Source organism: Parasteatoda tepidariorum, chromosome 3, assembly GCF_043381705.1.
Source record: "Parasteatoda tepidariorum isolate YZ-2023 chromosome 3, CAS_Ptep_4.0, whole genome shotgun sequence".
NCBI classification, from domain to species: Eukaryota; Metazoa; Arthropoda; class Arachnida; order Araneae; family Theridiidae; genus Parasteatoda; species Parasteatoda tepidariorum.
Genome location: NC_092206.1, coordinates 95073555 through 95099979, shown reverse-complemented (window position 1 = coordinate 95099979; position 26425 = coordinate 95073555). Strand labels below are relative to the sequence as shown.

Genomic DNA, 26425 nt, shown 5'->3' with positions numbered 1-26425 from the left:
TATATAAAGAGAGAGAAGAAAGAAAAAATCTCGTCATCAACTCACGTGATTATATCCGAAAAATATAGTGCATGTGTAGATTAAGGTTTCCAAAAAATTAAGCTTTCGAGAGAGAGAAACTTCTATTATTAGAGTCAATTTTTAAAACAAAACAGTAAATATATAAGCCTATGACACTTAAAATTGCAATGGCTTTCAAACAAATTAGAAGCTCAAAAAAATTAAATACTAATTGCATAAACAAAATAAGGCCATGTCAAATTTCAACTCTATTCAATATCTATTCAAATCTCAACTCGACCTGCAGGGTATTTTTTGCTACAAGTTTAATAATCATTAATTCTCGAACTAATATTGTCGAATGTCAATTTGTTTATTTCATCATAATTCCTATACATTTTTAAACACACTTTATTAATTTCAAATTTCTAAGTCTTAAAGTGTTTGCGCAACAGAGCAAACATTAAGTAGAAGTCATCAAACAAAAGCAGAGATGCTTATGTTTGTTCAATCGAGAGAGATATAGTTATGGATGTGAGAAATCGATTGATATCAAAATCAAGTCAATAGAATCAATAGTTTTGAGTTTAAATGTTTTATGCATAAAAAGCAAAATTTTTGACTAATACCTATTTACACATCTAACATTGCTATCTAGACAAACTAGGTACTGTTTCTCATTTATCATTTTATAGTAACAGTACAATAAATCACGATGGACCAACTTTTTTTAGAAGCAATAAGGGTTTTGTGTATAAGAAGTAAACTTTTGACTTATAACCCTTTTGTGCATAAAACCCCTATTACTTCTAAGCTATTAGATCTACCGACTTTTGATTGCATTGATTCAATCTCGCGTAAAAAAAACACTACTTCACTTGGTTACATAACAATGTCGAACGCATCAATCTAATTTTTTACTCGAAATTCATTATAACTTTTTACCTATTAGTCCTATTATACATAGCAACAATACCTCACCAACCTAGATATCAGTGCCAGATGCGTTAATAGGTATAGGTACAAATTTATATTTGAGATATAGATAAAATCTCAAACTTACAAACTATTAATCTGAAATTGGTTTCTCTCGGTTCAACATAGAGAAAATGCATTGAAAATAATACTCATTTGTCTAGATAGCAATATTAAAAATTTATCGTTAATTTATCTTCTCTCTTTACCCCCCTTGGATAGGTTCCCAAATATTCTCCAAAACTTTCGAAAGCTGTCAAATATGAACATTTTCCCCCCAAATCAATTTCCGGTTGCGATGAATTTAATATGCCCTCGATTACTTGGACGGAAGTATTATTTTTAAACTGCCAAAAATGGATTTTTAAAATGCAAATATAGAGCGATATTCAGGGATTGAAATTTCATTTTAATTTTTCTAAAGTTAAGAAAACCGCCATAAAATTAACCTTTCAATTTTTCCCAATTTGTAACTCAGTTTTTCTTTTTTTTTCGTTGTCCACCTGGGAAATGAGTTTTAATTGTGAGCATTTACGTTTACGCTTTCATTCTTATGACAGCTCATGCGTTTGATATTTCCTTTTTTTGTTGCATTCGTGAATAATCAACGAGGAATTTCTTTGTGGCCGTACGGGAGAGATCTATTTATAGATTTTCCATTAGTGTAAACAATAGAACAATAATATGCCCAGGAAACGAATAACGAATCATATGGTGATCGGCAATTTCGTCAAATACAGAATAGATATAAAATATTTTGGAAATCGTGCTTTAAGATGACAATAAAGTCTCTGTTGTTAAAACATTTATTAAACAAATGAAAAATCAATAAAAGATGTAAGAAATGAGAAATGGATGCTTAAAACGATACTTATGCACTTTTTTTCCAACTAAGAAATCGAAAAAAAATTCCAAATAGTAAAATTAATGTTTGTAAAATATCTGGAATGGCGAAGTAAAATTCTCCAAATAATGAATTTGGTAGGTCACAGCGACCACCCCTGACTACAGTATTATATAAGATAACAGTGACAGTCTGCATGATAACAGTGAAGAACAAATTTTTCGTTACATTTGTACGAATACTTGATCTCGTCCAATTCATGTGTGGAGAATTCGAATCTAAAATTAGTTTTGCTTCAAAAACTACAGATTTTTTTTTAATGATATTTTTATTTGAAATGTACCAGTTTAGAAATGTTATATTGTATATGACAATAGATCGCGTAAATGTGGCGACATATTTCTAGGGAAGTTAAGGCACATCATCAGGATTAAAATGGCATAGGAACCCGTGCCTAGAAATGTCGTCGTGTGCAGCTAGGTGTGCTTCTTTATTATGGACTGTTTAGAAGCACAGGAAGGAAAAATTCATAATAGGAAGAGGCGTATGACATTTTCGTTACATAAAAAAAAATGCAGCTGGGTCAGAGAAACTGACTACAGTTTTGAAATCAGCAATACATAAGTATCTAAGGTCTATTTAAAAAAATTTCATTCAACAAAAAACAATTTTTTCCCCACTGTAAATTATCCATAAAAGTAATGTCGACTCTAAAACACGGAAGTAATTTGAAAATCAGGATATTTTTTTTCTAAATTACAGTTTCGGTAAAAAGCATTTAATGACTTCCTGAAATATCTCTACATTCGTGTCACGAGTTGGCAACTCAAAACAAATGCACGACTTTCGAAACTTAATAACTTTTTCTCTTCGAAAAAAAAGAATAACTTCAATCTGAACAAAGTGCCAGAGTATCTTTTTTCTTTCTTTTTCATCGGGGAAACTTAAATGTAAATCAAAACTGAATGGCGACTTTTACGTAAAATATGCAAAAATCCGACATACATTTACCTTTGAGCGGAATTAGGGTTTTGAATTATTCATGGTCGTGTGCAGAACCGTAATTTATGGAACCCCCTCTAATAGGATGGAAAATTACGATTCTGTACATTGTTTTCGTTTGTTTTTTGTTGATTAATGAAAGACATGCCAACGAAAAACTTTTCACTCAGAAAACCCTTCTAAAGAAAAGGGTTTAAGAGATATCTTGCTTTATCATCGAGAATTGATTTGTTAGCTAAGGTCAAGTTCTGGTCAAGCAAATAGAAAAAAACATTGAAATTTAGGATTTTTATCACATTTGAAAGCTTTTGAGCCTATGCTTGATCGAAGTAACTAATTTTACAACCGTCGTTGAACACCGGCCCAATTTTTTTGGGCTTACGACTGTACTAATTTTCAATTCCACTGCCTTGTAATTTCGAACGCTATCCAGAACATAGGAGAACTCCTGGATCAAGTAATGGAAGAATTTTGCGCTCATTGACGACTTTTTGGTGGAACAAACCCGTATTTGCGTTACATGGAGAAGAAAACCACAAAAACCTCCCACAGTTAGCCTGACGACAAGGGGACTCTAACCCTTCATCCGTCTACCACTGAGGATATTTTACGTCAGCATTGTGGTCGATGTAAGCCGGGTGCGGAATTCGTGTTGCTGGAATTTGAAACCGGGGCACCAGATTGGGAGGCCACCACTCTACCCCCTGAGCCACCGCGGTTCTAATTGAACTATTTAATCACTTTCATTGAACAGCTGACCCAATTATTGAGTTTACGACTACCAATGTTTAACTCCGGTACCTTGTAATTTTGAACCAGATCCAGAAGAAAAGGGAAATCCTGGATCTCGTATTGGAAGAAATTTGCCTTCGTGGAGGACTATATTTGATGAAACTAACCCACATTTGTGCTACATGGTGTAAAAATACATAAATTTCAAAAGTAAATTTATTTATCTCATTTTATAAATTATTTAAAAAAGAAATAAATATGAATTCTATGCAGCATTTTAAAAAATATTCTCTAAAGAATCTTTGTGTGAGAATTTTTGCTTTTCCTCAAATGGTTTTGAACAATTTCAATGTTTTGTTCAAATATATATGGAAAGTTTATTTCTTCAACTGTTATGTTGTAATATAAATGCAATTTTAAATTTAAAAAAATAATACCTTAACCTCTAATAGTGCATATATAAATTGAAATGATTATTTACTTAGTTAATTATAATACTATTTCCAAAGATTCGGTGAAAATTGTATAATTTAGTTTTAAGGATTCGGTGAAAATTTCATAATTTAGTTTTAAGGATTCGGTGAAAATTGTATAATTTGTCTTTAAGGGTTCGGTGAAAGTTGCATAATTCGGTTTTGAGGAGTCGGCGAGAATTGTATAAATCGGTTTAAGAATTGGACGAAAATTATATAATTGGGCTTTAAGGCTTCGGTGAAAATTGTATAATTCAGCTTCAACGATTCGGTGAAAATTGTATAAATTGGCTTTAAGATTTCGGTGAAAATTGTGTAATTCAGCTATAAGGATTCGATGAAAATTGTATAAATTAGCTCTAAGGATTCGGTGAAAATTATATAATGCGGCTTTGCAGTTGGAGTCGAACATTTCATCGATCGACTCCACACTTCTAAAATTAGTCCCAGCTGGTAAGTTGAAATCATCTACGAAAATTGATCATTTCGTAAATCATTTAATCATTATTATCAAGTTTCATTTGTTTAATGTTGTTATTTAAAAATCGATTTAAATTTGAAATTGCCCAAAAAAAATTTTATTACGCAACATAGAACATTTTCAAAAGGGCTGAGTAATCTTTGCGTTACGTACACTTAAGTGAAAACGGGTGGTAATCAAAATTCTATTGTCAATCTGTTGCATTAAGCAATAACTTAATACTCTTAAGCTTAACAACAACTTTGCTTAACCCTCCCGGCCCTCAATACCCAAGTGGGTTGCTCCGACTGATTTTAAAAAATTTAGCGTTATCACTTCTTCTCAAAAAGATTCAATTCGATTGCTGTTGATTTAAATTCTAAATCGTGCCCTAATAAACTTCATAAAACTCTGAATTGAAACCTTTGAAGTCTAATCATTTTATAACCATCGTGGTCCCAATTTTTAATTTTACGACTACCAGTTTGACTACCAATGTTCAAGCCTTGTAATTTTGATCCGAATCCAGAAGACGAGAAAACTCCTTTATTAAGTAGAAGAACTTTGCCTACGTGGGAGACTTTTTGAGAGAACTAACCCGCAATTTGCGTTACATGGAGAGGTAAACCAAGAAAACTTCCCACGGTTAGCTTGACAGCAAGGGGACTCTAACCCATGATCCATCTACCACTAAGGATATTTTACATCAGCACTGTGGTCGGTGCGAGCTGAGTGAAGAATTTCTGTCGACCAACCATCGATGGGATTCAAACCCGAGTCACTTCGTTGGGGAAGGACGCCAAGACAAAATTAAATATCTAGAAGAATCTCTAAAATTAATTGATGAAGGTTACAGTACTAGCTGAATACCCGTTCCTCGCAAGGGGTGAATAAAAAATAAGTAAAAAATTAATAAATCAGTGCTGAATGTAATGAATCAGTTCTACGAAAATTTATTAAATAAAATGAAAAATTGAAAAAAGATGTAAGAATTGAGAAATGGATGTCCAAAATGATACTTATGCACCTTTTTTCAACTAAAAAGTCCAAAAAAAAAAATTCTATGAATTTCAAACCCGGCTCACACCGACTCCAGTGCTGACGTAAAATATCCACAGTGGTAAACCGGTCATGGGGTAAGACACCATTTGCTTTGTGAGGTTTACCTCTCCAAGTAACGTAAATGTAGGTTAGTTCCATCGAAAAGTCCTCCAGGAAGGTGAATTTCTTCCTATATTTGATCCCGGAGTTCCCTTGTTTTTTGGATTGGGTTCAAAATTACAAGTCTTCGGAATTGAACATTGGTAGTCATAAAGTCTATATTGAGTCAGCTGTTCAACGACGGCTAAAAATAAAATTTGGCGTGGTAAGGTCATATCTGACTCTCGTGTCATTAAAGATTTCATTCAATCCAATTCCGCTATTTTTCAATAAAGCAAAGGTAGTATTGTTGGAATGCAATTTCTGGATCGTTACAAACCATTGCCTTCTTTAACCCAGCAGTTATAACGACAAGCCATAGATTTGCCGCTACTTTGCTGTAGCATCTTGTGAATAATTTATAAAATATTGGCTAATTTTACACATTTTATGTGAGACAAGCTATCTATGCATTTTCTAAAATCAAATTGAGAAAAAATTGGTACTTGCGTAAAATCCTGCCGATTATTTTTGGCAAAACCAAAAAAGGGCACCAAACAACAGGATTTTTCGATAACAATGAGGAACCATAAACCAAATTGTAGCTACATGATTATTCTTTTAAGGTTTTTCATTGAAATAACTTTTTTATTTCCGTTATTAAAACATATATATTCTTTTTTAAAAAATAAACTTTTTGTTTTAATTTCCATTAATTAATTGTTCAATCAATTAACGAGAATTCGTTAATTTGCATTCATCATTTTAATTCCATTGCACTATTTACAATATGAAACGGTATCAATGTGGCAGGACTTATGCCAACTCTCCTGATCGACGAGGTTTTGCACGAGCACCTAAAAATGCATATCAAACGTAGAAGAAATTAACGCAAAAGTAATACATTCGAAATAGATTAGAAAACTGGATGAAAAATAAGAAAATCTCAGTAAATTGAACAACGTCAAAAAAAGAAAGAAAGAAAAAATGAGGCAATTAGTAGTAAGCACTACACAAAGTGATTTCAATAATGCAACATTCTTTCCTAAGTAATTAGATGCACCGCAAAGGATGCTGGGAAATTTCTTTTTTGGAAAAGTAATTTCCTTGAATAAACACAATGACAAATGCATCAACTTTTCTGTCTTAATTAAACATAACCAAAGAGTAATTAAAATTGCTCCCTAATGACAGTAATATGTTTGACAAGTACGCCAACAAGGTAAACATAATTAGCGCTAATTATTTAGTGGCATGAAAAGAAAATGTATTCCGCTTTTATCAACACAGCCATAAGTAAACAATGTTCATTTTCAATAAATAACTGGGCATGTTATGTCATGTTGGCTTAAATTAGAAGCTAATTATCTTTAAGAGTGACAACGATTTTCTTCCTCTTTTACACGTTTCCTTAATCTTATACAACTTATTGGTTTTATCCAAGAATTTGGAGTAGGATTCGAAGAAAAATATGCACAAGTCGAAGTCGTAAAACTTTCCTCATCTCCAGTTAGTTAAAAGTTGTTTAAAAAAATCTGTATGTCAAAAAAAAGAGGTTTTTGATCAAATGAAAATATCAACAAATATTTATAATTATCTGAACAAAAAAAAACTGAATATTAAGACAAATATTTAAATTTTAATCAATCGCAAATGTATTTTTAGACCCAATGTTATGTACTGTAAGAACATAATTTCCAAAATTTATTTAGTACGTTTTCGAACAAATAATTGATTTATTGAATTATTGATTTGATTGAATTATTATATAAATAAATTATTAGTTAGTTATCTTTTGATTTATAAGTTCTAAAAACCAAATTTGTTTCGCTAAGATGAATATTCAATTAAAAAGATGTGAAAGTGTATCATTAATAATAGATTTTATTGTATCAAGTATCATTTATAATAGTTTCCTAGTTCATTAACTTTCACTAGACAATCTTGTATATAGGAATAAGATGCGTGCAAGATTGCGTCTGAGATATTAAAACATTATCTTATAATATTTTTACAGAATTTCTGTATTTTGTACAAATGTATTTTTTAAAATGTATTTAAGTAACTTTAAGTTGGAGTCTAATTCGAACATTTCACCTACCGGCTCCGCAATTAGATAATACCAATTTTATATCGGGTTTTAGCGGAAAAAACTTACAAATTGGTGAAAAAATTTTATTTATATTAATATAAAAATTTATATAAATATTAACATCGAGCCCCTAATTAAAGTTACCCAAACTTTTTCCATATGGATGGTGTTTTCAGTAGAAAAGTAAACAATCTCGAGCTCGGGACCTACTCTAGTTCCGGTTAAAAAGTTTGCAGCTGCTCACTACACGTTATTTTGATAGGCGATGTTTTCAAACGGATAATTTTGTTTTCAATAAAAGAAATAAATTAGATAATTTCTGAGCTCAAATCTGCTGTATTTCATAAAATATTAATGTTATAATGTAATTCTGGGGAGTTTGGAGTGAAAATTTGTTTTAGTTATTTTGTTATTCATTATTAAAAAAGGTGACATGGCTGCTAGATTTGGAATAACTCGCTTTTTTGGCAGTCTTGATTTGGCCTCTTTCCATTTGTTTATTACTGTTTGTTCGTGTTGCAAGCTGTGCACCATCTTACGTTAGTGTTAACACTTTTAGTATTGTAAACACAAGTATTGTTAGCTTTGTTGACATAAGTAATAAGTAATCAAATACATTGTTTACAAGAATCTCAAAACACAATGATGCCAAATGGCTTTAAAATACAACTGAAACAGTAACCCGGAAATTTAGGCAGTCCCGAGCTCGCAGCGTTCCCTAGTGCAGAAAACACCATCCATATTTATTTTTAATGAAAAGAGAATTTCAAAAGACGGAAAATCATACGCATTTTTGTTAACTTTTCAAAGTAGTTTTAAAATTTAATAGCTCTGAAATCAACTAAAAATGTTCAAAAATATATAATTTTTATTATTATTATTATTCATAAGAGTATGTGGCTGAAGACCCGAACAAAATCTACCACTATTTCATCTGCACTTGTGGTAGATAACTAGGAGTTTGAAAGAGTTTCCAGTTTTACCTACCTTGGTTCAGTGATTAATGATATTAACAATATATCAGAAAAAATTAACTCAGGGTACCAAAAGGAAATAAATGTTTTTACTTATGCCAATACTTATTCAAGAAAAAACTTCCTACTGAGGAAATCAAGTTAAAAATCTCTAAAATAGTAGTCAGACCTATAGTTACGTACTGCAGTGAAACTTGGACTGTAACAAATAAAGACGAATCTAACCTACTAATCTTCGAAAGGAAAATTTTGAGAAGAATTTTTGGATCAACTAAAGTAAATACACAGTGGAGAATAAGAAACAATGGTGAACTGGATCATTTTAATCAGATGAAAAAACATAATTCGCTTTATTAAAGCCTGTGGTTTGGCATGTTTGGGGCATATTGAAAGATTAAATGATGATAGAAATTTAAGAAAACGTTTAAAATGGAAACTTTTGAACTCGAGACCAAGAGGAAGACTGAAAAAGAGATGGGTGGACCACCTTAAACTGGAAGTTAAAAGGTAAATATAGAAAAAGTTAGGAACTACATTGTTCGGCATGCCAAGGCTCAAAGCGGGCTGTGGTGCTAGAAAAAGACGCGATAGGGAAAAAAATTAGATTTTACTGCAACTAATTTCTGCATAGCATTTTACCATCAATATAAACTACTAGTGGGCTGCGCCCCCTGCTCGCTAACCCCCGAAAATTGCTATGCAATCTTATATGGTTTGCTTCGCAAACCAAGCTCGCTTGGCTCGCTACTAACTTAGGTACATTGTAAATGCACAAAATTCTAAGAATTCAAAACAATCATTCAAATCCATATAAAAAAAAAAAATTAAAAATTTTTAGTACATACTAAGTCATTAAAATAAATTTGAATTCAAATAAATGACATGTAATTCGTTAAACCTATTAGAAATGTGCAATAGTATAATTCGTAATATAAATCAAAAATCGTCAAATAAATTCATAATATATAAATTAGTGAAAAAAAGCGCTTTCGACAAAATACTAAAATAGAGATCTATCGACAAAAACTACTCACTTCTGCCTTGCTTAATAGTATGAGATTGCCGCAGCTGATGCTCTCTGGTTATTTCAGTTTCCGTTTTTAAAAGCGCTATATGTTGAGCCACCTCAGCTAGATTTGGCATGTAACATTTTTAGCGGCTATCATTGGTCGATTTGCCGCGTAAGAGAAATAGTAACGTAAACAAAACAAAGCAAACGTTGCCACCGGCGGAAAAGAAATACAGCCAAAATTTGGGAGCCACGTAAGCGAATTATATATATTAGATTAAGTCACTCCAACATCTAATAGAAAATTTAAACTCTTATTATTAACTTAGATATTTAAATAGCTATTTTACTTTAATACTTATACATACATACGTTAACTGAAGGCATTTTTAAAAATCATAATAAAATTAAATACAATTTATTAATAACAAAATTTAACTTATTTTCAAATAAGTAAAAATTTATATTAATTATAAAAATAATTTTAAAATAAATATTAATTTTATTAGTTATAAATAATTAGTAATAATATTTAATACTAGTTAAATATGTTTATGATAAAGTTTGTATGCTTATAACTCCAGTGCCCTCAAGCAACACTCAATAGAAACGATTGGTACATACAGTAGATTTAAATAATTGACACTCTACGATATATTATGTACTGTCTCTGTCATATTTTTATATACTTATGTAAGATTACATTTGTAGCATGAATGAATGATAATTGTTTGTGATTTGTTGTTGTAGGGTTGAGTTAACCTTCATTTTAATAAGAATTATTGAATTAAGATTGGATTGTATGGATTTTTGTCAATGTTTTAAGATTTTTGTCAATGTTTTAAGATTTTTGTCAACATTTTAAGAATTTTTTCACATTGCGCATTTTATAGACAGGGTGCGTAGCCAAATCTCTCAATAAAAAATAAGCACCTTTAAAGTACTTTTTAAGCACTCAAAAAATGTAAAATAGTTTTCAAAGACTTTACATGATCATGATAAAATAACTATAACTAGAGTGCCTAGAGTAAAAGAGTGTGGACAAGGGAGAAACGATTCCTGATTGGTGGAAGGAAATTCGCCATTGGAATTGCACGGAGTGAAAATTATCTGACTCAAAAAATTTATGTTCTGTATTAATAAATGCATGTAATAAGTTCATTACTTACTACTTTTCAATAAGAAACTTCACAGTTACAGTAAATGTTAAAATTATGGCTGAAAATTTGGATAGTTGTTAGTTATTCGAATTTATCCTTATTATCACTTACTTGCGTGCATATAAAATTATGTTTATCTCATTGTAAAGAGAACAAGGTGATGAAATAACTAATGGTTAGATAAGAATAAATGTATTTACTTTTAATGCACATAATTTCTATCTAAATTACTTATAAATTTTAAGATTTGAGCATCTTTTTATCAAAACTTCAGAAGTGCAGAGTTTGGCGATATTACTTTGACATGTTGGCGCGTTACAATGTTCGCGTTACAATGTTACAATGCGCGTTACAAAGTAGCATTTGTTTACTTTTCGTTACCAACTGTATAAAATGCTAGTTTGTTTTAAATTTCAACTAATTATGGAAATTTTTGTTTACAATTTGTTGAAATAAACAATACCTTTTCAGGTGAATATGCGATAATTTTTTCCTGAAAAAGTAATAAATAATAATAAATTATATAATTTGTATTATTAATTATTATTTCTGAAATAAATGGCATAATCATTATTAATTTTTATATTTTATTTAAGGCATTTATTAAAAGCTGAAGTCTTTTCATTAGTCTTTTTTTTTTTTTTTTTTTGACGTTAATTTTTTAACAATTTCAGATGCTAGACAATGTTTCTTAAAAAATCTGTAATATCATGTGCTTTCCAATCTTAAAGTTTATAATATTGATACTTTAGTATATACTCTTAGAATAACAGAACCTTCAGAATAACACCAAATGAGCGAGTGGCGCCAATTTCGGTGTATCATCTGGCAACCCCCTTGGACAAAAATATGACGGCAGCGCATGCGCTCTTGGATATTGTCATCACTCTTTTCAATACAGGCACTCTAACTATAACTAGTTTCTGACAAAGAGCTCTTTTCTTAATTGTATTAGCCACGATAAAAAAAAAATGATTGAGAATATTTTGCAAATGAGTTGCACACGAAAGTGCAAGAATCTCACCGAACCCGCTCAGTATACGCACTCCCAAGTATTTCATCAAACATGTAACATGATTGGGGTGCTATCATACGTTGCGAGTGGCCGGTACGCCGAAATGGATTGTGGTTGAATGATTTATGAAAACGAATAGAACAAAGTGAAAACTACGCTTTTGCATGATACACAGCGAAAATCGACACGGTAAAGGAAAAAATATCGATTTCGAAAAGGAAAAATTAAGCACTTTTTAAATACACCCCATGAAAAAAGCACCTTTAAGGGCTTATAAAAACGAAAATCAAAAATAAGCACCTTTAAGCACTTTTTAAAAACGCTACGTAGCATGATAGAAACATAAAATTTTCTAATAAATTCCAAATCTCTTATTTTTTACTTTAGTTCTATTATACGTAAATAGTCTATTCCATTCTACCTGTCTATTTCTTCTCTTTCGTATAAAAAATTCTACTATAAAAAGAGAAAAAATTTTTAAAAATCCACATTATTTACCCTTTTTCTCCACTATACGCTTTTCTTACATTTCTCCTTAGTTTAAAAAAATAAATAATGCATGCCATCTATGTTAATATAAATTATATTGAACAACTGAAATAAATATTAAAAAAATACAAATGGTAAGAAATTAAAAATGACTCTCACATTTTTTGGATTATATTTATTTGATCCTAACTTTTTAATAATGGAGGATTTTTAATGATTTTGAACGAAAATAATTTTGTTTGACAAATTGAAATAAATAAACCTATATATTTAAACTTATATTCATGAAATAAAATTTTAGCAACCTTAATTTGGAAGGAAATGGTAGGTACCAAAGCTTATAAGATATCTTGACATTTTATATGAACAAATGTGTGCAAATAATTAATAAAAAAGAAAACACTTATGGACACTTAACTGAAAATATATTAATGATAGAAAATGTTCTTAATATAAAACTCGCACAACTTTAACGAAGAACAAATTGTAGGTAGATACTTTATTTACGTCGCACTAGGGCTGCTCAATGAGCTATTGGCGGCGGTCTGGGAAGCATCCCTGAGGATGATCCGCAGACATGCCATCACAATTTTGATCCTCTGCAGAGAGGATGGCTCCCCTACTTTGGTACCCTGACGACTTGCACGCGAAGTCGAACACTTTACTGTAGAACAGTTTAACGAGAACTGATACTGCGTACCTTCGGTCCCCACGCAGGCTGATCAAAGTGGTCACCCACCTGCATACTGACCGCATCCAGTGATGCCTTCGGTGTTCTACTAGGAATCGTGTCTTTACGATCAGTTCACTGCGGAACAGAAACGAAATGGCATCATGTTTTATCGAAAACCATCTTAAAATGATTTGCAAACTGCATGAGCTCAACAGTGGTGGAATGGATTTACCAATATTTGCCGCTTAACTTAGCGAGAATTCAGTAATTTATTAAAATCAAAATTTCTTTTTAAATTGCACTGATTTTACCCAGAATATTAATTAATTTCATCGCAAATGAAAGTGTATCCAAGTTTAAGTAAAAGTATTTTAATTGGTTTTAGTACAACGCATGCCTTTAGCGGTTGAAGCGGTTAAATATTTTTAGTTTTTTCATCAAAATTAGCAGTTTTATGCAAAAGGAAATTGTTTTAATTGTTATAAAACATTAAAGTGTTCATAAAAAAAATTTCAGTTGTAATAAACTACGCAATGTGTTATGGTATATGTTAAATGACTCTCATTTTTTTCCCCATAAGAAGAATCTCCACAAATATCCTATGTTACATGCTCTTTTAAATGAGTAAGAAACTTAAACGTTTTATGGATGATTCTTCCCCAAATTAATCAATGGTAAAACATCTGGTCTTGGTATTTAGTTTATTTTTGGCTCATAGGTAGAACTCACAGAATGTATGAAAAATATCAAGATTTCATAATTGTATGAAAATATGAAGGTTTCAGATTTGTAAATTCACAAAATTTCAAAGATGCATAACTCCAAAATAAATGGTTAAATAAACCATTTATTTTTGGAGTTATGCATCTTTGAAATTTCGAAAATTTACAAATTTTTGCAGTTTTTAATTTTTAAACACATTTAAGTTGAGAGTTAGTTGAGACAACCTAAAGAGCTAAATTTTGTGTCATTTTGACCACTTTTCAATAGCATTTTATAAAATATGTTACATGACTAAGTTTTTATTAAAATTAAATTTATAAAAAGAGAAAATTAAATTCTTAAAAAATTCAAAATCAAAGTTCTTAGAATTTTTTTTTTTNTTTTTTTTTTTTTTTTTTTTTTTTTTTTTTTTTTTTTTTTTTTTTTTTTTTTGATAAACGTGAAAATTTTTAAGATGATATTCCTATAGCATCATAAAAAATAAAAAATTTTAATTTAACAGTGACCAAATCTGCAGTAAAAACCACATTATCTTCCATCAATTTGGTCAATTTAGTTCAATTTGATCAAAAAAAATACCATACTCATGTTACTACATGATTTATGTCATTGTTTAACAAGAAAAAAAAATTTTCCTTGTGATCATATCTTAAAATTTGTCACATGCATGACTTAAAAGATGTTAAATAAAACTATATTTTTTCAAAATATTTTGACTTTGAGATTTTACAATTTAAAATTTTTTTAATAAATTTATATTTATGACTAACTAGGCCATGTTACATGTTTTTTAAAATGCCATTAAAAATGCCATTAAAAATAAAATAACACAAAATTTAGCTTTCTAGGCCAAATAGTTCTAGCAGTTGTTTACATATTCTAAAACTGTAAATAATTAGGGAATATTCAAAATTTCAAAAATTTATAACTCAGAAACAAATGGTACAAAGACTATGAAATTTTCAAGAATTTTTTAAATCCTAAATTTTTCTGATTAAAAGCAGGTTTAACAAGCAAACCAAAAATAATTGAATTCCAAATTGTTGACCCTTAATTTTTTTAATTAGTTGATTTGATGTGGAATTATCCCTATAAGAACATAAAACAGAAAATATAAATAATTGATAAGAAACAAAGGCAATAAATAAAAATCAAATAATAAATTTCAATATTTTAATATGAAACAAGACAAACAATACTCAAGGTTATCATGCTGAGTAACACAAATAAAATAGTTACAAAAGAAAAACATAAGAAATTCAGATCTATAAAAGCATTTCATGAACAAAATTCAGCAAAGCACAAACTAAAATAATACAAAACAAAATATAAATTAAAAACAAATAATTAGCTAAAAGGGTAAAAGAAAAATTATAATTGCACAGCTTGGAAAAAAAAGTCAAAATTATAACCTGTTGCTAGAAATAAGTAACGAAATCAAATTTCCTGTGCCTATATTTAAAATTCAATAAGGAAATCAAATAATAACATTGCACTTAATTTCCTTTTTTTTTTACGGCATATTTTTTGCTTACCTACTCCATCAATCACCAAGGCATTTCAAAATTAAAACTGCAGTTGTTTTTATGTTTTCAGTATTATTTAGTTTAAACTTAAAAAAAATAATATAAATTTTGTAATCTAAAATGCAATTTATCATTCGACAAAAACTAAATTGCTTTATATCCCTTCTAACAAAAAGTCTAGAGATTTTAAACCATCACTTCCATGAAGTTATGCATTTCATTGCAAACTTCATTTCTTAATAAATATCAGATTTTTTATTTTGTGACATGTTTATACAAGTTTATTATTAACCTTTCATGTGTGAAAAACTGCATGATGTTTTCGATACATGAAATAAAAATATTTGTAGCAGAAAAAGCTGAATCTCCTCAGGTAATTTAGTTCTAGGAAAAAAGTAATTAGCAAGTAATTTTCAGTTTTTTTAAGTGGTTTTTATCTTAGCCAAATGCTATATCAAAAGTAAAATTTCATAGGAACTTGATCCAGATCTTTTCAGTTTAGCGTCAAACCAAAAGTAAAAACCCAAGTCCTAAGTGACACTTGAAAACTTTCATGTGCGCTTGTCACAGGTTTAAATACAGTTTTTTTAAAATATTCAAATGTACAAAAAAAATGTACAGAATATTTCTTTAACTTTCAAAAACATAAACACATTAATATCTGAAGATAAAACAGAACCACATTAATACCTGAAGATATTAGAAAATAATACATTCAACCGTAAAACTTCTTTATGTAACTGAACTTGATTTTGTTTGACTTCTGATTTAAATGCAAAATTATTGCTCTAAAAAATCCTGCATTTGAAACTTCATAAAAGGTGAGAAATTTTCAAATTTATATAAGCTTTTGTAAACTTACTTAACTGAGAAATAGGTGCAAAGTTTTTTATACAAATAAAGAAACATTATGTAACACATTATGTGAAACATTATGCTTATAAATTATCCTTCAAAATATTTCACCATTAATGGTAATTAAATTAGTTTTTTTAAATAGTGTCCCCAATAAAATACAAAGAAACCTTAGTTAAGCAGACACTCTTGGAACCGAAAAAATTTTCCGTTTACGAGAAGGGTACCCTAATAATGATGTTTAACACCATAATATGTTTTTAGAATATTTTCAATGATATAAAAATAAATGAATAATCTACAATAAATATCTACAAGGATATTTATTTGAACTTTAAAAAAAAATTATATATAAAGAGAATGTATATGAAAAAGTTTGGATGTAAATACATAATTCTAGATGTAGCTACAGATAAATGAATATAATTTTCCTATTAACACAGATATTCAAGTTAGTCATATGATACCGAATAGGAGATTTTAGTTGTAAGTCGGTTTCAATTATTAGGGTTTCACCCCCTAACACCTACCTATCACTTGATTAATATCTACTTGAAAGTTAACCTCCAGCGATTCACAGAAAGAAAAAGAAGAAAACAATACATACCTGAAAGGCAGGAGAACCTATGGAGTTAATATATTCACGATTGAGTAATCAAGTATCTGAATAAATGTGTCATTTACATGAACAACTCAAAGATTATATTTCTGTTCTCTTTTTTTAATCCAGCTGTTTTAAATACAGCCTTTAAATTGATAAGAAAATGAAAGATATTTCCAGTAGGGAAGAAGCATTGAGAGCATTTACAGGGTACATAGCGAAATTATTCAACAAAAAATAAGCACCTTTTAAGCACTTTTCAAGCACTCAAAAAATATTTTTAAGCACTTTAAAAAAATATCATAACTAGGCAAGGTTGGAAAATTTTTGACAATTGACGGTTTTATCTTGTTTTAACCAACATGTCGGAAAAAAAACCTTTTGGCATTGTTTTTGACTATTGTCAAAAATCATGAAATTTTGAATCATGCAAAACAAATGACATTTCCATATGCTACGGACTGACAATACGCCGAAGTAGCTTGATTGGGTATGAATCAATTGTGAAAACGTTGAATAGAGCAATGCAAACTGCGTCTTTTTGCATATTTCGTAGCAAAAATCAACATGTTAAAGGAAAACTTTCATTTTGAAAAAAGGAAAATTAACACCCAATAAGAAAAGCACCTTTAAGGGCTTTTAAAAAATTAAAATAGAAAATAAGCACTTTTAAGCACTTTTTAAAAACGCTACAAACCCTGATTTAAGAAGCATTTAAGATATCATTTCAGCTTGTGGGGTCCCATAACCTGCATTGTCCAGATGAAAAGATCAGAAGAGGCTGCTGTCAGAATTACTTCATGTGAGCAGTATCATTTTCTCTCCTTTCTTTGCAAAGATAAGGAAAAGTGACAGGAGAAAGATTGATTCTTTAGTAGTGAAATAGCTTAAGAATATTTTTAATTATGGATTAGGTAAAAAAATTTATATGCCTCAAAAATTGTGAAAAATTGTATATGTTTTTCGTGGAATGTAAAGCAGAAATAGTTTGTTTTTAAATTTAGAAAAATTGGTGTCCGGTTTGGAGAGATAGAAAATAATGTTTCCGGGCAAAAGTGGCTGCCCGCGTCCGGTTATAGAAGTTTACGCTTTGCGAAGAATGTCCATAATGGTTTTATTCATAGAAGACAAACAGGGAATGAAGAATGTGTCCGTATTGAGAGGTGCCTGTTTCGTAGGAGTGTCCTTAACATGAGGTTTCACTGTATTTAAAAGCTTTTAAAGGCACTGCAGGATATATGAATATTGTGAAATTCTCTTATTCTTTTTCTAATTCTTATTTTTAAATCTCTAATTTTCATACATAGCTAAACACACAAAAAAAAATTACATTCACATAAATTATGCAAAAGTAACGCAAAATACTAATACTGAAAGACATGCATGAAAACAAAATATTTTTGAAACTAATACACTCATACTTAATTTAATATTTAACTCTGCTTTAAGGAATGGTTTGGACAATAATAAATACAGTAAATATCATTTTGATTTTAACTTTCAACCTACTTAAAAAATGAACTTATAGCTAATTATTTTTTTACTGAGTTTACCATAACTATATAATTAGCAATAGTTGAAAGTAACAATTTTTTGACATGTAAACGAGCTACCTTACAGTTTTTTTAAATAGTAAAAATGGAGGTTAAAAATGTAAACCCTGTTTAGAAACTAATAAAGAAAATTAATTCCTTTGTTTCAAAAAATTGCTTAGATCACCCAAGTGCTAAAAAATAATTTAGAATGAATAACTCTGAATTTAATACTACAATAATGATTAGTGAAACAAAATAAAGAAAGTTCAGCCACATTATTAGACATTCCTTAAAATTAAACATTTAGTGTAGGTGGCTAAATACCAAATAGTAAATGAATATTTAGTTCATTTATCGAGTGGAAACAAATATTTATGCCCCTTAAATAAGACAGATCTAACTTTGTATTATAAAATTAAGTCTGCATGTTGCAATTCAATGCAAGTAAAAGTATTAAGTAACTTTCAAATAATTAATTTTACAGAAATATATGTAAATAAAATATAAAATGATATCACTTTTGTGCAGAAAATGGCAAGTTAGCATCACTCAAAAGTTTTAATACAAGATAGTTTTAAAGCTTAGACACAATAAAATAGACTCTAGTAAATAAATAATAGAAAACAATAATTATTTAATTTTTATAAATTATTAATAGATATTATAAAAGATTTCTTTCTTGTTAGGCAATCAATTGTGTGTCAAACATATATTGCATCAGAAAAGGAAATTTTTAACTTCAATCTAATACTATGTACATTGTGCAAAAAAAAAAGAACCACTCTGAATAACTTTTGACCTACTGATCGGATCTTCACATATAATGACTCAAAATTATTAAAAATGATTATTTGCATGGAATCGTCTTTGGATGAACTAATTTTATCATTATGTGAAAAAAAAATTTATTCGCAAAAAGTAAAATTAACATTAAGGGTCCAAGCTTTTGACTACACTCTTGACCAAACAATTAGAACTATATTACACAGATTGCAGCTGAATCCATTGAAAAAAAGGTATGTTTATTCACAGAAAATATGTTTCTGTATCTCATTTCGTAATTTAAAATATCGCCAGCACTAATTAATTAACAAATTTGAGGTCACCCTCTTGAACCATTAAGATTGAATCCTAGTACCTGAAGATCCGATCATTAGATCAAAAGTTTTTTAGGGTATTTTTTTGCACACAGTAAATCAAAAATAATAAGTTAAAATATACTTAATTACATGCTTTTAAACAAATCAAATTTAAGTATGACTTTACATTACACTATACATTTTGAATAAAATGTCAAATCGATAAAGGAAAACTGTTTCCAAAATTTTAATGTTTTTTCTTTCTTTTTTTACTTATTTTCAGATTTAATATTCACCAAAAATGACTATATTAAGAAATATATTATCAATTAGGTATAAAAAATAACACTTAAATTTAAACCTATTGCAAAACGAAATAAACCGTATTCATTCATTAAAAATTAGTTACTGAAACCTTATTATGTTTTTAATTAATTTATGATTTATTGTAACATTTATAACATAAAAACAGTTCATAAAAAATAAATGAATAACTTAATGACTCCATAGACTATTTTCCTATAAAGTAAAATCTATACTCAGGCAAGAAACTTAATACATGTTTTAAAAGTTTGCTTTTCCTACTTATTTATACAAAAAAAGTATAATTTTTTTTAAATTAGTATATAAGATTAAATTGAATTAACAAAAAAGAATGAAAAGTGTAGTTTAAGGGCAAGAATTGGCAATAAAACTATTTCTGTGTGAAACTAAATGCAATTAATAGGCAGCATAATATGTAATAATACGTACAATAAAAATTAAATACTTTGTTGAAAACCTAAACAAGAAATTAAAATGGCATAAATTTTGAAAGTCAAATTAAAACTATAGACAAAAATTATATGTATATATATACATAAAACAAAAAGCTTTAACAATTTTTTTATGTTATTTCTTTTCTAAATTCTCCTTAATTCATTATTCAAAAGTAAACATGTTCTCACATTTTATTGTTGACATATGCCTTTTTATTCTATTTTTGAATTTAAGTATGCAAGAATCAACATCGTGAGTTTTTCCCTTTCCTGGGTATGAGAACCACATTATTCTCTCGACTTATTTAATGGACTAACTATAATTACAAACATTTCCCTTTTGCATTTAAGGACTTGTTTGTAAGATTTTTCCAACCTTTTGAGAGTGAAGCGCTTCAATTTTAGACATTTTTGGATTCACTCCATAAAATGATTACTGATGATTCCATAAAATGATTTCTCTTGCTCGGCCACACAGTTATCACATTTGTATATATAGATATGTATGTGTGCACATCTATAACAATTAGGAAAATTCTGACATATTTATTTAATGCTGAAATATTAGAGCCTTAACTTATATTACAATTTTTTTGATTACGGTACCAGTGTTTTCCCTAGAAATAGAAAAGGACAGGAAGCTTCCTCACAGAAAAGGGCTATTTCAGTCTTGAAAGGGAACTCACTTAACGAGGTAAAAATTTAACAAAACGGGTAACGTTATGCAATAACTGAATTTGATCGTCAGCAATTTTTAAGTTACTATCTAATACTATTTTATGTGCGTTTTTCGAAAAGTAATTCTCAGTCATTACCAAAATAAGAGAAAACGTTACAGTTTATAAAATACAGTACAGAACCCGTTATCCGGAAATCAGAAAACCGGAAAACCAAAAAACCGGAACGAAATTCGATTAGTTTTCCCGCCATTATAAAAAAAATAATTTTTTTTTCCTCATAGGATTTTAGGATTTTTCGTTCTTATTTGAAAGATGTTTACCTTACCATCATTTTGGAAATAATCATTAGTGTATTATTTCATTGGTTTTTCTTCTTTTTAAGATTATTTCCAATTTTTTTTTTTTTTTAGTTGGGTTTAAGTATAAAAAAAACAGGGTTTTGTAGCGATTCAGAAAACCGGAAAAATCAGTTATCCGGAATATCGATGGTCCCGATCGTTCCGGATAATCGGTTCCCTACTGTATAAGTAAAGGCATGCTAAAAGACAATCAGTGTCCACACATTTTTTCAAAAAAAGTAAACTAAAAAAGAAATGATTATTGATAAATAACTTGAAAGCTTTCTTTCTGTAATTTAAATTAAACATTTAAAGATGCCATTAAAAAAATTCATTTAAAAAATAATTTAAAAAACAATTCATTAATATGCCTCATGAAAAAAGAGAAACTTATACAAATTTAAACAGTTCAGAATAATCCTAACAAAATAAATATTTGTAATAGCAATCAGAATTAAATCTATAAACACAGATAGCTTTACCAGCCAGTAATTATTATTTAAATAATGATTTAATATTTTTAAATGAAATATGAATAAAAAGGCAGCGTTTTTAAGGAATGTTGGCTTATTTTTAGAAAAAGGGCAAAGAGGGCGCATCAAAGAGTAAGCAGGGTGGGCCACACTTCTAAAAAGGATTAGGGATAATCCTTGTCAAAAATGAAAACAGAAAAATGTACACATTAAAGGTCATGATTTCCTATTTAAGTGAAGAAAAAAAATGACACCACTGTTAAAACAATACAAATGAAACAGAACGAAACAACCTGAATTCTGATTTAATCTTTAAAGCTGCAAAGAAGCAACCAACTCGTGATTATTTATAGAATTGCATTGAACAGCAACTAAAGGTCATATATTTTTGAAGAGAATCAACCAAATGGTCAAAATGCATAACCTCAGTATATTTTATCAAGTGAAAACATCTTGTGTTTTTCATAGTGATATTTTTTAAGAAAGTTTAGTAAATTTAAAAAAGTTCCAGACAAGAATTTATGAACACTAAAAATAAAGGAAAAAAAATGGGCATATAATATTCTTGATTCTAGTGGGAAAAATATTTTAGGACAGAATCGCATGCAGGTAAAATACTAACAATATTTACTGTAGCAAACACAAAAAACTGTGCTGGAATTCAATAGTACATAACAGAACATTTACTGTACATTTTCTAAACATTCTGAATATTTAGGTCATTTTTCTGTTTTCTACCTTGACTTTATATCAACAAAAGAAAAAAAAGAAAAGCATGCAGTTTTTTAGAGAAAGAAAAGAAAAGAACAGACCTCATTATAGAAAAATCCTACAAACATAAAACAAAATTCTATGAAAAAAAACTAATACTGAACAAAATAATTAATGTACCATTAAAAAGAACAAACTAATCTATAAATTTTAGTTATCTGTTTCATGATGTCTTTAAAAAAAACACCCCTTTTTATCACTTTCAATTTTTTGAGCAATATTAGGAAAAGTTAATTTTTGACTATATTGTCATGGAGGAACAACAGTGAATAATATGGGTACCCCGCAGCACTCGCCAGATCGCGAACACCCCATACCTCTGCCATCCAGGCTCTCCCTTATCTTCTGTTCTTCGTATTCCAGCCTCTGTTCTAGTTTGACTTCAGGGGGTGCCTGCTCATTTAGTAACTTCTCATGCTGCCTCAGCCAGTATTCATGCTGCTTTTGGTATTCCCTCAACTCTGACAAAGTCCTTTGGAGAGATCTAACAAAACAGATACATATTTATAAATTTGCAACTCAAAATATTTGAAAGTTATGTAATAAGTATACTGTGATATACTACATTTCACCTTAAGTTGGCACAACAGGGAAGGGTAGAAAATGTAATACTCTGCCTTTGAAAAGTAGTTCTTCGCTATTTTGGAATTAATTGCAGTTTAAATGCGCATACAAATATAAATAAATGTTGTATAGTAAGAAAAGTTTATCTTGAAACATGCATAAGAAGTTTTTCATGTTTAAATGTAATGAAGTGAAGTCATAATAAATGTCAGTGAAGTGAATTGGGGCATTGGCTATGTTTTTACACTGGTCAGCCAGCTCTTTCCATTCTCCTTGCCTTTGCTTAAGTGTCCTATGTCTTGCGCAGTTCTTTTTTCGCTTTATTTTTACATTTGATTATTTAATTTTCTAAATATTAACCTCATATGTACAATATTTAATGAAAATTTTTTTCCCTTCAGAATGAATGAAAAAAAAACACCCAAATAGACAGGTGAATATTATTAAACTAATGACAGTTGAGCATATTAGCTGTGTAGCTAAATCAACATGTAATTTTATTACTATTTTTTACGACAAAAGTAAAAATTGTTTTCGCTAGATTCAATCTCTGTAAAGATTCAAATTTTGAATCTTTACAGTACAGTATCTCTGAAGTACAATTCGCTTTTTATAGGAACTTTAATAATGTGATGGCGGAAATTTAAGATTTTTAGCTTGTTTAATTAATGGGACTTTTAAATATTATCTGAAATACAAATTCCATAATATAAGTGCGCAAATCCGTTAGTTATAAACTAATAAAATGTATACGAATTGAAATAATTTAAAAAAAGACACAAAATTTGAATCGTTAATTTTTTTTAAACATCGAAAGGTTAATTTAAACCAATCAATATTTTAATTATTATTTTTGAAATACAAAGTCAAAAAAGCTGAGAAATTCTTTCTCTTATGTAGAAAATGTTAAGATATTTCAGTATCTGAAAAAATATTTCGAGACTAACTAATTCTACTAGTATACTTAAATAACTAATTATACGGATTTTTCTCTTACGCCTCCTTTCACCCGCAAAGATCCTGAAAAGTAAAGGAAAGTTCTGATATTTTAAAATATGTATTTTCTTTCGAAGAAATGCGCCTAACAACCCAAGTAGAATTTCTCCTGATGAGAAATTGTGGATTGAATTCAATTCAGGGTGACCCCACAAAGAGTTTACAGAAGGAACTGTCAACTGTTAAAATATTAAATGAATAACATGATAACCATCAGAATAGGTGGTTTTCATGTTATTCAAGGAGTTCCTGTTGAGTCGATTAAAATATTTATTAATATATGTATAATAATAAATAAATATTTAAAACAAAGTATTTATGCGCATCTAAGTATTCCTTTTCTTTACTTAGATTTCACCAAAAAAAGAATCTTTTTAAATATATTTTTCTTGTTTAAAATTAGTTTCGTTTAATTAAAAAATCATAATAAGAAAAAAAATGAAAAGTAAATATTATAAAACATAAGTATGATCTTTTTCATGATTAATAATTTCCTGTCTATGCTGATTTTTCCTTCCCTAACAAAACACCAATGTGGGATAAATTAATGTACATTAATCTACAAAAAATAAGAATATAAAAATAAATATTTAAAACAAAGTATTTATGCGCATCTATGCATTTCTTCTTTTTACTTAGATTTCAGCAAAAAAGAATCTTTTTAAAAAATAAAAAAAAATTCTGCTGTTGTTTAAAATTAGTTCCGTTTAGTTAAAAAATCATAATAAGAAAATCTGCTTTTTAAATACTAATTAAGAAATCAGCTTACATCCAGTATCTTAAAATTATAGTTATTAGAAATGCTCTAAAAAATCGTGTTCTTTTCCGTATTCTGTTCAAAATTTTAGTATGATTCTTGGTTTAAAAAAAAATTCGGAGTTTTGCTTTCTTAAACGCCAATACTGGCCACTTCATCTCCCTTTTTTGCTACCTCATCCCCCAACTGACTTAAAGAGTAACCCAGTTTCCATAATAACGGCTGTAATCCGGTCTACCTGCCTTTCTCTCCAGTGCTAACTTAAGGTGGAATGGACTATTAAAAGAATAATTAAGAATCCCATGAAAGGAATACATATTTTGGTCAAATAACTTTTAAATATCACAAATAACTTGAACTATGATTATTCATATTTCTACTCCATATTTAAAAGAAAAAGAATGAGTTTTTTTCTATTCCATAATTTTTTCTTTTTTGAATTTTACACATCAAAAGAGCTCTTTTTCCCCTGATTTCTCACCTCCACTAAAAAAATATATATGTACAAAAAGGAAATGATAGAAAGAGAAAAAAGTGATAAACATAGAAATGGCATACATCCTTTACATATCTATTTTCGTTTTGATAATTTTATAGCTTTGGATTTGATCTGGGAGGGCAAGAATTGTTTAGCCTCTTTAAATTTAAAAGCAAATATATAATGTGACTTAACCAGCACAAAATATATATTTCAAATTCTCATATGAGAGCATCATTCCCTCGCCTCCATTCACCCACTTTTACCTAAAATTTTGGTAATACATTTTTATAAATTTGGGGAACTTGGAATGTGTAGAAAATAGAATGAAAAACTAAGGAAAAAATAATAATTTTGGTTTAATTTTAAAACAAAAATTCGGTGTTATTTTAAAACACAGGCTTCTTTAAAAATGCATATTGACTTTTGCAAACTGTTACAGTAAATCCACACAATAGGAATATGACTGACCCATAAAATAGTAAAATAATAATAATAAAGTCAGGCAGAAAGAAGTCACACAATCTCTTTGAAGGTTTAATTGCGCATTATTTAATAATAAAAAAATTTATTTCTGGTATAATAAAAAAATTACTTTATAATATGTTACCTTTCAAATAGCATGACTTTAGACAAATCTGTAAAAAAGGTACTCATGGAACAGCATGGAAAGAAACATGTTTCACAAGAAACTAAGAGTGTTTTGTAGGCATACTTTAATGTAAGCAAATGTTTCATTTACTTTTTACATTGAAAAAACAGTTTTAAAATACTTTCAAATTGCTTGAGATTATACAGAGTTTCCCTGAGGTTATACAGTATAATTACAGAGTTTTCATGCATGTTTAAGGGCAAATGATAATACTAATAATGTTCTTCAACACATTGACTGCCGCACGCGTTTACAGTGAAATCTCCTTCAGGCCATGAGTACCACTGTGCGAAGCGTATTCTGCTAAGTACTCCCATCGATATTTTAACAATGCGATTCTCTGGTGGTCGCAAGAATTATATCTTGCTCTGTTTGTTTCCATGGTATCATGCCCGCTTATTTGTGTCCATTGCTTCTCATCTGTTTCTCATCACACCACTTTACTCGATCAGTCTGAATCTTTTCCGAGTAAAGAAGAAGAGGGGTACAACTTAAAATCTTTACACTAATTTGTTTAAAAATTGAAAACTTATTTCTTAGTGAGTCAAATAGCAGTGAACAAGAAAGCTTTTATGAGGCTCACAATAATTTTCTTAATAAA

The 26425-nt window shown here is 29.1% G+C and overlaps 1 protein-coding gene across 4 annotated transcripts in view; it reads right to left on the bottom strand.

The window, feature by feature from the left end:
• The window catches only part of LOC107441974 (tetratricopeptide repeat protein 17), a 59331-nt gene that overhangs the window by 14227 nt on the left and 18679 nt on the right, over positions 1 to 26425 (bottom strand). The window contains exons 8-10 of one of the 4 annotated variants that reach the window (XM_071179023.1): positions 22695 to 22861; positions 16750 to 16766; positions 14921 to 15067 (exon numbers count right to left, since the gene is read on the bottom strand). In XM_071179023.1, coding sequence (XP_071035124.1) covers positions 15053 to 15067; positions 16750 to 16766; positions 22695 to 22861 — 199 coding nt within the window. In that variant the 3' untranslated portion in view covers positions 14921 to 15052. Of the gene's footprint in view, positions 1 to 14920; positions 16767 to 22694; positions 22862 to 26425 lie in introns of those variants that run through there. The other 3 variants (XM_071179021.1, XM_071179022.1, XM_071179020.1) reach the window with 3 other exon arrangements.